This window comes from Pyxicephalus adspersus, chromosome 5, assembly GCF_032062135.1.
Source record: "Pyxicephalus adspersus chromosome 5, UCB_Pads_2.0, whole genome shotgun sequence".
Taxonomy (NCBI): Eukaryota; Metazoa; Chordata; class Amphibia; order Anura; family Pyxicephalidae; genus Pyxicephalus; species Pyxicephalus adspersus.
The window spans coordinates 133,530,457-133,542,715 of NC_092862.1; the positions used below are offsets into that span (position 1 = coordinate 133,530,457).

Consider the following 12,259-nt stretch of genomic DNA (forward strand, 5'->3'; position numbering starts at 1 on the left):
CCCGATGATATATTCCACCTACCAATCATCCCTCTGTCAAATGAACATGATCTTTTTTTGTGTCATTTAGATAGGCCTTAAGTTTGGGAATATAACCCAACTGAACCCCTGCAGAAGATAAACTTTGCTACTAAGGTTTACCTTCTATAAGCCCCACCCCTGAGGATTTATCCCACCTGCCAATCATTCCTCTGTCCAATGAACATGACTTTCTTTTTGGGTCACCTAAATAGGCCTTAAATTTAGGAAAGTGGTGCCAGAGGAAGAGGCTTTTCTGGTTAACAAAGCAATGTCTGTTCTTAGGCCCGCCCTGGCAAACAGTTTTTTTATTAACTACAGAAAGATGTTTTAATTCCAATGGCTACCTAGTTACTAAGGTTAGTAGTTATAAGTTGAGCTTGTAGTGCTGGGGTTGCTAATTTTCTCTGTTTTTTCCACAGCACATTTCTGTATATAGGTATTTATGTAAGGCAATAATAGAAGCATTATGTCCCTGTGGCTGATTCAGTGTTCTCTGTAGTCAGTAATATCAAAATATAATATTTTGTTTCTTTGCTTAGTGTTATGTGGGGGAACCTTTAATGCAACATCTGCTGTAACAATGATGACATCTCCAGAGTCCTACCCACCATTTACATCTTGCATCTGGATTATCAAATCACCTTCAGAGAAGAACGTGAAGCTGGCGATTCAGAACTTTAACCTCCCACCCGGCTTGGACTGTTCGGAGAATTATCTGGAGATCTCAGATTTACCTGTGGTAATACCGCTTCTCCTCAGAAGCACAATGTGCTCACCAAAAGTCTTGGGTGCATTAGGAACAATAGAGTTTACATATTTTCACTTTGTGTAAAATTCACCCGGATACTCCCACAATCCAAAAACCTACTGGTGGATTAGCTGGCTTCCAGGGGGGAATTGGCCTTGTTGTTTCTGAGACATTATATAGTAAACTTTAAGTATTAAAAATTTCCTCCAACAATTGCAGAATGTGCTTTAGATGTAAATAGAATAAAATGAAAGCAATGGAGGTCAAAAGGGTAGTTTAATGGCCCATATGACAATTTAGAAAAGTGCTATTGTAAAAAACTTTATAGCTGACTCCAGGCCCACTTCCAAATAGGCAGAGTAGGTACAAATAAAGGGGGTGGATAACTAGTTTAAAAGATTTTTATTTCCATCCACCTAGTTCTAGGATTCACACAAAATAGCCATGTCTAGCAGGAGAGGAGACCTGATTTGTTTTTTCTGTAGTTCAGTTATGTAGCACACTTATGGTTCCTGTCCTACCCTTTGACAAAACAATGAAAAGGGAATCATCATACTGAGAATGAAAAGAGAATCAGCATGCTGATGAACTCATCTGTCACTTTACTGTCTTCTTCTATCAGCATCCTCCTTGCACTGCAGTACAACTAATTGGCTTCTTATGCTGCATTTTTCTTTCCTCGCTCTGAGCTTACTTCTGTATAGAAATTGCAAGAAGCTGACACCGGGTCAAATGCAGATACATACACTGCTTGTATTTAAGAAATACAAGGTCAATGTAAACATTGATCGATACTTGATTAATGATTACAGAGCTGCAAAAAATTGTAAATGGGCCTAACATAGATGGGAAAATGTTATTTGTATTAGTTTGCTATGGTGCAATTCATTTTGAATGACATGCCAATGTACTTGCACCTAACACATGATAATGCATGGTAGCATACCACTGTGTGTTGTGCATATTAATGCAGCAGATATTATATTAGGTTCCAAGTGGTGCAGCCATAATACAATACACATTACCATGTGTTAGATGTTAATGCACTACAATGCTATTTGTTTTTATTTAAATAATAATAAAACGATTTTCAAGAGTCTCACATTCTTGTTTGCAGGGTAACGTTAGACAAGTCCACAAATTCTGCGGTAATGAAACATTTAAAATACCTGACTTTTATACCATCGGACGTACGGCTGTTGTTACATTTAAATCACAAGAATACAATCCCGGAAGTGGGCTCAGATTTACCTATCAAATCGCAAGTACGTCTATTCTCTAAATATTTGTTTGCAGATTTTTTTTCATAGAAATTTTTGGAAATACAGTAGTAAAACAATGGTTTATAAAACTTATCTGTGCATTACTTCACTTATTGGATACCAATGGTGTGGAGATGAACTTAAAGTGGACCTGTAGTCCAAGCGTTTTCAAGTAAAACGCCTGCCTTAAGCAAATATCACATGATTCCATTCATACCCAGGAAAACCCTCTGTGCCTTCAGAGTTCAACGCAGAATTTTTTTTAGGCTGGGTGGGAAAAAGCTGTAGGTGGGTGGCAGCCCCTGTATTGTGAGCTAACTCCTCAGTAACGATCCAAAAACAGCCGGGTGGTTGCTGAAAAGTGCCGGGTGGCACACCCGGCTAAAAGGGACTTGGAAGAACACTGGTCTTTGTGTTTTCATGTCCCTGCTGGCTAAAGCAAACTCTACATTTTTTTCCCTTTCAAGTTTCCAGTGTAGTAGTGGATAACTGGGAGAATATAATTGCTATACAAATGTATTTATCTAGGTATTTTTTTTAAAATACATTGCCAAGTGTACCAGTAATTGTGCTATAACCTATATATAGTCATCGGAAAGGGATTTCCCTTCAGGGAGCCTTCCCTATTTACCACGCTGGTGGAATATCAAGGCCGGCTGTGGTAAATAGGGGAGCAACAGCAAGGTGGCGGGTTCCGGCTCTGCCTATGCAGGTTGTCGCTTGGCATTAGGCCGCATCGGCCAGGGGGAGTTAGGCCGGTACGAACTACTGGCTGGGCCGTATCTGGCCTAAAGGCCGGAGTTTGCCGACCCCTGCTTTAGAATAACCCTACTTTAAACAAATGACAGTTATCCCATTGGCTCCTTTCCTGACCAAAAAATTACCCACCCTACCATTCCACAAATGCATACAAAGTTTTATAAGGACAAGAGCTGCAAGTTTATTATTTGTTTACTACCAGTGCTATTCTGAACATTATAACCCTATACACTTCTATGAGGCTGTCTCTGGAGTCAATGGGGCTGTAACACACAGGAGAGACATAGAAAGCACTAAATGTAGAACAACTGTGAAGCTAGGTCAAGGAGATGAGCAGTGGGTTAGCGGGTTAGTTTAGTTAGAAAGCCGTTATCCTTTGTATATAATATGTAGGACATTGCCACAGTAGATGCACATATCACTTTGTTTAATTTCTTAAAAAGTACATACAAATATCTTTTTATTTGTCAGGAATGCAGTGAGCTCCTAACTGCCTGTTGTGCATAACACAATAGGGTGGATTTTTCTAAAAGAAATTAGGCTGTCCACTAACCAATAAGAATTTTCACTTTGCAGAGGATAATTCCCTTAACTTAGTAAATGTTGTAGTGATAGTCCACATTGCAAAGGATACCCAATCAGGGTCAGAGAAATCTAAAAAAACAAGATTTACTTGTTAAAGACAAAAGAGCATCATCGCATTGGCTAAGCTAGTTGACATATCCTTTGCAAGGTATTAGTTTTCTTTGAAATGTAAGTGATCTATATTCATTAACAGATTAGCACGAACTCATATGCTGCACTAACAATTTCAACCAAACATTACCATCCACTTACACTAATTATAAGCTGCCCCCTCCAATTAGCATCTGCCTCCTCGAACCTAGACTAAACTGTTTTTGCCATTGGACATCTAATGACTAGGAAGAGGAAACATTCCCTAAGCCACAAGATTCTCTGCATATTTACATTTAAAAACGGATAGGCAATGTCCCTTCTGCAATAAAACATACTTACCTGCCTGATAACTTTGGAAAAAGGCTCAGCTGTGCATGCACAGCCTAATGTGTTGGAAAGATGAAAGGTATCCTGGCATCCCTCAGGACCGCTGGGACTGAATGAACCCCCCATGTGGAGGTACAGTATCCTGGCCCAGATCAAGCTGGCCAAAGACTATAACAAAGAAGAAAAGAAAAAAATAAAGATGGCAGCTCTTAACAAGGATAGAGCAGTGTATTTTAGAATTTGTTATCAGGTAGGTTATTTTATTGTCTGTCCTTCTGCCATAAAGGAACAACCTGAACACAATTTTTAATTTTTAGAGGTTAGTTTTCCAGGGTTACTGGGAAGGTATTCATTTTACGTAAAGTGTTAGTATGGGAAACAGGGTCACAAGAGAGGGTATGAGTTTTGGGAGGGTTACTGTGAAGGTTGTGGTTATAGGTAGGGTTAGGTTTACAGAGAGGGTTAGAGTAAGGATTAGGGTTAATGATAGCTCTGAAATGTATTTTATCAGCAAATTAAACCTTTGTTAAATAAAATTATTTTATGTTTACCGCAGACTGCAGCCGAGAATATAACCAATCATTTGGCTATCTAAAAAGTCCAGGCTGGCCAGAGAATTATCCAAACAGCATAGAATGCACAACAATCCTCCGCGCTCCAGAGGGTCACTTCATATCACTCTTCTTCAATGCCTTCCATTTAGAATCAGCATCATCCTCTGATTATTATGACTACCTTAATGTAAGATTTCTCTCTGATAAATTACTGCATAATGTATCTATTTATAACTTTGAAACTGGACTTTACTAATCTGTGTTTTTTACAATTTAATTTGATCCTGCTATTAGGAAGAGGCACAGAATACTTGTAACAATATGTTACAGGTCTATTAGGAATTACCCAGCACGTAATCATATATCAGTAATATATTTTAAAAATATGTTCTAGCTTTCAAAATGTGTTTATATATTTAGTGAATGTGTGTATAGGCTGGTGATAGTGTTCTCTGGATGAACAAATACTTGTTCAATGATCCCTTGCTTTGTGTATCATGGATGGGAGTGGGTATGTAATACATGTGATGGGGTAATAGGGTGGCTACAAAGGAGGACAATAGGAATGAAACATTAATTGTAGCCACAGGCATGAAGGATATGCAGTTTATTGAAAAAGAGACAAGTTATTTATGGGAATATGTATTTGTGTATGTTGGTGTGATGATAAAATGTCCATAAACTTAATATAAGGTATACTGTAGAAATGTATAAAGCAAGTAATGTGTGACTTTACAGCAAATCTTTGTTTTCCTTGCAATCCAGGTGACAAATGGCACCTCTTCTGATTCCCCATTGCTTGGAACCTATTATGGGAACAGTCTTCCTGATCCGATATTTCCTAAAAATAATGTTCTCCACCTTCTTTTTAAGACGGACTATTTTAGAACTTTTCAGGGATATGAAATTACTTGGACGTCATCTCCATCTAGTAAGAAATTCCTAATTTATGTTCTAAATACCATATATGTTCTAGTATAAACTGAGAATTTTAGTTATGGTCCTAGTTATACTCTAATCGCACCAATCGATGGCACTATGATCTCTTGTAAAATGTGTAACAAACTCTTGCCATTAAAGAGACCTAAGCTTGTTACATACTTTACATGAGGACACAGCACCATCTATTGGTGGCCAGCAATAAACCACAAAAGATCATTGAAAAGCAAGTGAACCATCATAATAACCAACTCAAAAATCTAAAATTATATACAGACCGAGCTCATGTAAATTTGATTTTATTTTCCCCTTAGCAGTGACAGTCGTATTTTGGGCGTATTTTTGCTCAAAAATTTTCCTGTATTCACTAAAAATCAGTACCTTGCTTTATGTTCAGATTGGTTTATATTTTAGTATATCATGTGTTTTTTAAAGCCTGATCACTTGGACATGTCCCATTTGCTCCCTATCTTCCCCATTTCCTGCTTTACATTTTTTTCTGTTTGGTCACATGAGGTCATAGGTCATCTTCCTTTTGAATTCTGAAGAGAATCATGTACCACCAGAGCCGACTCCACAATGCCCTGGGTTTACAGAAAATTATTCAGCTAATATTGGATGTCACTCAAAGCAGAGGAGGAGCAGTGCGGCACTAACAATGCTCTAGTTAGAACTGATGCGCAAGTGCTGAACCATTCTGCATCTTAGGCTGAATGACCTGTCCCGGTGGGAGCTCTGTGGTTAATTTGTGCTCCACACTAGGATACAAAGTGGAGAATCACTGAAGTTTGCTGTGCATCTTAGTTTCATACTTTGTTCAATAGAGGACTCTGATGTTGATTGTATAAGAACTAAGAAAATTGTCAATTTTATCACATTATCCTTTTTCATATCTATCTATCTGTTTAAAACCACACTCCAGACTTCTTTAGGTTATGACCGTAGTGCAGCCTCCTCTCATGAATTGAAATGGCTTAATCTAACTTCACTGCAAACTGTGACCATCTTCTAATGTGCTTTAGAAGCGGCAATAAGTCATATAGATCCTCATTTTCAGCCTGGATGACATCCAGTATCATCTAGCCCTGTCCATGATCCTTCCCTCTCATTCATTAGATTTCTAGACATTTTAGGGCATTTGCAAATCCCTGTGCAGGCACAGTGTGTGTGTTTTTTTCTCTTAATTTCTTCTTAAAGTGAAACCACTTGGAGTGCAAACACTTAAAAATGCTTGCATAACATTAAAGCACTTCAAAGTAAACTTTTTTTTTTTGCAAGTAGTTTAATTAGCAAATGCTTAAAGTAGAACTAAATACTAACATATAAAATTGCAACCAGACAGGTCCTTTATTGCAGAAGGGACAGGCAATGGCCCTTCTGCAATAAACTCACCTTTCCTGTCTGATTACAATTGTTTAAATACTGTTTAAATACTCACTTGTCCCTATTCTGTCATGGATGCCGCCATCTCCTTCTGCTTATCTTTGGGGATGCCAAACTTGGGCCATATTGGTTGGCTCCGCTGGGATGACTTGGTGCCTGCACATGCACATTTAGAGTTCATTAAGTATGGGGAGCCCTGGCAGATGCTTGAATATTAGGCATAGCATGCAGTTTATCGTATACTTTAAAAGAAGATAGTGATCAGGTAGAAAAGTATGTTTCATTGCAGAAAGGACATTGCCTGTCCATTCTGCAATATAAATTCTGCCTGATCACAAATTTTCAGAAGTTTTGAATAGTTTTGTTTTTAAACCTTTTACAAATACTGCTAGTTTGAGAACGCCCTGTGTACCTACATGTACCTTGTAGATAACCAACCAAGTCAATCCTACTTTGTTGTATATATTACAGGTTGTGGGGGGACTCTGTTCGGAGATAACGGCTCATTCACCAGTCCTGAATTTCCTGACACTTACAGTAACAACACAGACTGTGAATGGACAATTGTTGCTCCCATAGGAAGACCAGTACAGATACATCTTGCATCCTTCACTATCAATGACCCTGGAGACTGTATCAATAATTATCTCATATTCTACGATGGACCCTCATCCAGCGCTCTGTTAATTAGGACGTTCTGTGGGCTGGTAAGCTTTCAAATAATTTCTTTAGCTTATTAAAAGAAATATGCAGACTGCTCACCCCCCCCCCCCCTTCTGAAAATGTTAATTTATTTGAAAAGATGGGTTCTGAGTGGTCTTTTAAATGGGTAATAAGTTGTAACAAGCGGAATAGGATGAGGAAGACCATTCCAGAGAGTTGGGGCAGCTCTAGAAAAGTCTTGGAGCCCTGCGTGTGATGAGGTTATGAGGGAGGAAATCATTATTAGGTTATTGGAAGAGCGAAGAGAGCGGCTAGGGGGGTATTTTTTTTACCAGGTCAGAAAGGTAACTGGGACAAGAACTGTGGAAGGATTTGAAGGCAAAGCACAGGAGCTTGAATTTTATTCTAAGTTAAATGGAAGCCAATGAAAAGAACTGCAAAGAGATGCAGCAGAAGAGGAGCGGTGGGAAGAATGGATGAATGCCTGTTGATCCTGATAGAAATTTAGTAAGCCTATACATTTTTTGTACACAATGTTAGCAGCAATGTTTGCAAATCCCCCTTCCCCAGTGCTGCCCCTTGTAAAAACTTACAGCACCAGATCCAACATGGGAAGCTGCATGTTACATCCTGTCTTTGGATATAGATAGTTTACCATCTATTTTTACAGTTTGAGTGTCACCTAGAGGCCAATATGAGAATTGCAGCAGTGCATATGCTAAATGGAAATAGTTGGATACTTTTGTAAACTTTTAAAAAATTAACACAATTTTGATATGTGTCGGAAGCTTATCAAGAAAGTCGTAGAGAAAGCAGGTCTTCATCTGCATACTTGCTCTGGGTTAGTGGCTAAAGGTATCAAGACAAGAGGGTAAGTATGACAGCCAGGCAAATGACATTAGCAGAATGAAAAGTCATTAGGCCAACCTCCTTTATTCTCCTTGGATTCCTCATGGACTTCCACTATAAAGAGCCAAAGAAAGTCATCAACACTGCATTTATCACTCATCTAGGCTCATGCCAAGCTTAGTGTCTATGGAATGTAATGCTACTTTATGCTTTCCCATTACTGCGGTATTGCTACCTAAAAAAAAAAGGGGGGGGGGGGGGGGATTTTGTTTGTGACCACATCAAAAGTTTTCTGACTTTATTAAAGGATTTAAACTGTTATATGTTATAGTGAGCTAACTTTTAATTAACCATTGTCATCTCCATTGGTGGACCTTGCACACTATAGTGAGCAATAGAATGGTCTGGGTGGTGCCACAAACAGGGAGACATTGCAACTGCTACCTTCCATGAAAAGTTTAACAGTAACATTCTGTAATGACTTCAATAATAACTTCATATTATAATTAAGGGGAGACAATGAATGGAGTGCAAGAATATATGAGATAGGAAGGGAGGATTATGAAGAAGCTTGTTCTGTTACCCATCTGTAGAAGGAGAAGTGGGGTTATAACATCCCAGGAGGTAGACACTACCTAGCGTATCTAAACCCCAGAACAAGAATATATTGCAGCTTACCAGATCAAGCGGTGGAAAAAAAAACATGCTGTTAGTGACTTTTATTCTTTAATTTTTTTCATTGGTGGTTAAAGTAGGGAGGGTAGGGGCATACCAAACACTGTATAAGCTGCAATACTTAATGCTGATCTTAATATTTACTCTTTTCTTTTTAGGATGAAGAAATTGCCCCATTTAATAGCACGTCTCATCAAGTGTTTGTTAAATTCCACGCAGACATTGTCACACAGCCATCTTATTTTAGAGTGACTTGGAGCTCCTGATACTAAGAATTCTATTTACAACCCCCTCCAAACTTCAAGACATCTGAAAAGCTTGCATGGAACACATTGCACATCTAATGGTTTATGAAACTGTATATACCTGTCTACTGATACATATTTTACAATAAAGATGTTATGTTATATGGGATTATGTTGAAATATGTAAATGTTTTAATAAAATATATAAAACTGACACAGCATCCATTTGTTTACAGTCTAGGGACAAGCTGGGAGACCTGCATGGAAATCTTGGTGCTAAGTTAAGATGGGAAACAGACATTCCAAAGTGGCTCCTATCAGATGGCAGCCCGAGAGCCACTTGGCCCCTCATCAGCTGCACTGCTTCTTAATGAAACAGAACGTCAACCTATTACAGCGGGCAGTACTGCCCCATGTAGAACCACATCCCTTCATTCCCTATCACTGTTGAAACACTACATGAAGCATTCCAACCACGGGCTGAAGTGTGGGGAGGTGATAATGAAAGTGCAACCTCAATACCCCTCCAAGGATAATAATGACAAGCAATGGCAATATGTCAGCAATTCCTGTTCATGTGTATTAAATGACAAGTCTGAAACATCAAGTCTGTTGTGATGTGTATGGTATAAAGGAACAAATGCAAACAGAAATTCCACCCGTCCCTCTCTGATTTGGAACACACTGTAGAATAGAACACATTCCTGTGAGGATGAAGGATTGCAGATATGAACAATTTATTATTATTGTTTTGCAGGTATCACAATTGAAGAATAATTGACCTTTATTAACCATTCCCCAGTCTCCATTTGCTCACCTTTGGGAACACCCATGATCCCAGCAATGTAAAAAAGTGATGACTGAGATTTTTTGGTTCTGTAGACTGGGCTGATAACCCAAATTTATCACCAGATATTTGTCTGTAATTGGATAGGCAATGCAATGTTCTTCATTTCTACAAAGAGGTCAGTCACAAAATGATCTGCAGGATAGAACAAGTGTCTTATACCTGGTGATGTGAGATGTGCTTCTACTGTTTATTTAGTTCAGTTTTATAATTTACAATAAAATAGCTTATATATATATATATATAAATGCCCTAAGCAAGGCTGAATAGGCAGTGGGTGGGAATGATGACTGTAAAAGGAACTCCTGGTACTGATAGATCAACATTCAGCATTGCCCTGGGGAGTTTGGGCGTGAGCGTCTCTTCCAAAGAATGAAAATTTACCATACAGGTAGTCCCTGGGTTAAGGACACATGGATGACTCCTATATACGAATAGGGCTTCCCTGCTTGCTATGTGCAGGACGGAGTCTTGAAGGGGGAAGGGGACGGTTTGCATGACTTGCACAAGAAATCTTTAGCTAAACACAGCTGAGGTTGGGGATGATCTTAAGGACTGAGCTCTTTCTGCAGGCTCTTGTAACTCTTTAATGACAAACTCTGTAGTTGTTTCTTTTTGCATATCAAAGCACAGCTTGCTCCAGCAGTAAATGAATATCTAGGCTCCATAAAGTTTTGCTTTGTTTGTGATTAACTCACAGTGAGGACTTTATACAGTAACTGACACCATGCTGCCTAATAATATGTTGAAACAAACATCTGTCCTAGCTGCATTTAAAAAAATAATTTACATGTTCTGACTTACATACAAATTCAACCTAAGAACAAACCTACAGTCCCTATTCTCGTATGTAACACGGGGACTTCCTGTACTAGAATTTCTAGGTTCACATTGCTGCCTCTCACACACTGTATCAGCACATAGAAGTTCCTCTATGGACTATATAAAATGCAGACCATCCAATAAAACGCCTACACATGAGCCTGAGACTAAATCACTGACCGAACACAAGTAGCTGCAAGGTTGGGCGATGTGAGAAGAACCTGGAAGAAAGAAGATAGCAATGATCAGCAAGTGGCGGAAAGAAGAGAAAAGCCAAGACTGTGTGGGACTTCCTAGGCTTGGTTTGTGGAGGAGTTGGGGGCTTTTCACCCACCCGTAAAGTGTTTTTTTAGTGTGAAAGTTCCGGTGTGAGAAGCAGCACTAATCTTTAGGTGGCTGGTAAGGTAACAGGCCCTGAGAGCTATGGGCGACTGCTTGTTGCCGCTGTGCGTCTGAGCCTGCTTTTAATATATGGAGATCATACACAAGATGGTATATCCAGCCTTCACTTCTTCTTCCTGTCACAATATAGTAACAGTTTTCTTGCTTCTATTCTCTGATTTTATTATTCCCTTTTATACATTGATGAGTATTTTCCCCAGATATTTTTTTAGGCTGGGTGGGAAGAAGCTGTAGGTGGGTGGCAGCTCCCGTAATGTAACCCAACTACTCAGTAATCACCTAAAAACAGCCGGATGATCACCGATAGGAGCCGAGTGGTGCGCCCAGCTAAAAGGGGCTGGGGAGAACGCTGTGACTTCTCGGCCACCTCACAGTACAAAGTCACCCCAGCAGAGCATCAATGGGGTAAAAAGCCTAAAATAGGGTGCAAATCTACCCCAGCAGAACAAACGGGGTACAAAGACACCCCAGCAGAGCAAAAAGTGGGTACAACACCACCCCAGGGAAACATAAATGGGGTACAAGGACACCCCAGCAGAGCAAACATAGGTACAAAACCATAAATGGGGTACAAAGCCATAAACAGGGTACAAAGTCACCCCAGCAGAGCAAAAACGGGGTACAACCCAGGGGAACATAATTGGGGTAAAAGAGCATAAATGGGGTACAAAGCCACCCAATGGGAACATAAATGGGGTACAAAGCCATAAACGGGGTACAAAGCCACCCCACGGAAACATAAATTGGGTAAAAAGCCATAAATGGTTTAAAAAGCCTTAAATAGGGTGCAAAGCCACCCCAGCAGAACACAAACGTGGTAGAAATAAGCCTGAAGAAGATCCCGGCATCGCCTCAGCCGGTTCTCCTCACAGCGGAAGAAAAACAAAAGTCACCGAGCAGCTTCCTCCGCAGCCAGCCTGTTACATTGTAGCCACATCCCTAATACTGCGTTCCCATTGGCTGCTCCTGCGTTCCATTTCTTTTCATTGGCAGCAAGTAAAAGAAAGTGAACATATACTCATCACTGATTGGTCAGTATTGCATATCTGTATACAGTGCCGACACAATCAGGGTGTAGAGAGGAA

At 39.6% G+C, this 12,259-nt stretch overlaps 1 protein-coding gene across 1 annotated transcript in view; it reads left to right on the forward strand.

Moving 5' to 3' along the window:
* Window positions 1-9,317, forward strand: part of CUBN (cubilin) — a gene marked incomplete in the record, with an annotated part of 126,605 nt that extends 117,288 nt beyond the window's left edge. The window contains 6 exon segments of the mRNA XM_072412780.1: window positions 561-760; window positions 1,887-2,034; window positions 4,352-4,536; window positions 5,115-5,280; window positions 7,143-7,378; window positions 9,017-9,317. Coding sequence (XP_072268881.1) covers window positions 561-760; window positions 1,887-2,034; window positions 4,352-4,536; window positions 5,115-5,280; window positions 7,143-7,378; window positions 9,017-9,124 — 1,043 coding nt within the window.
* Between the last annotated feature and the right edge of the window lie 2,942 nt (window positions 9,318-12,259).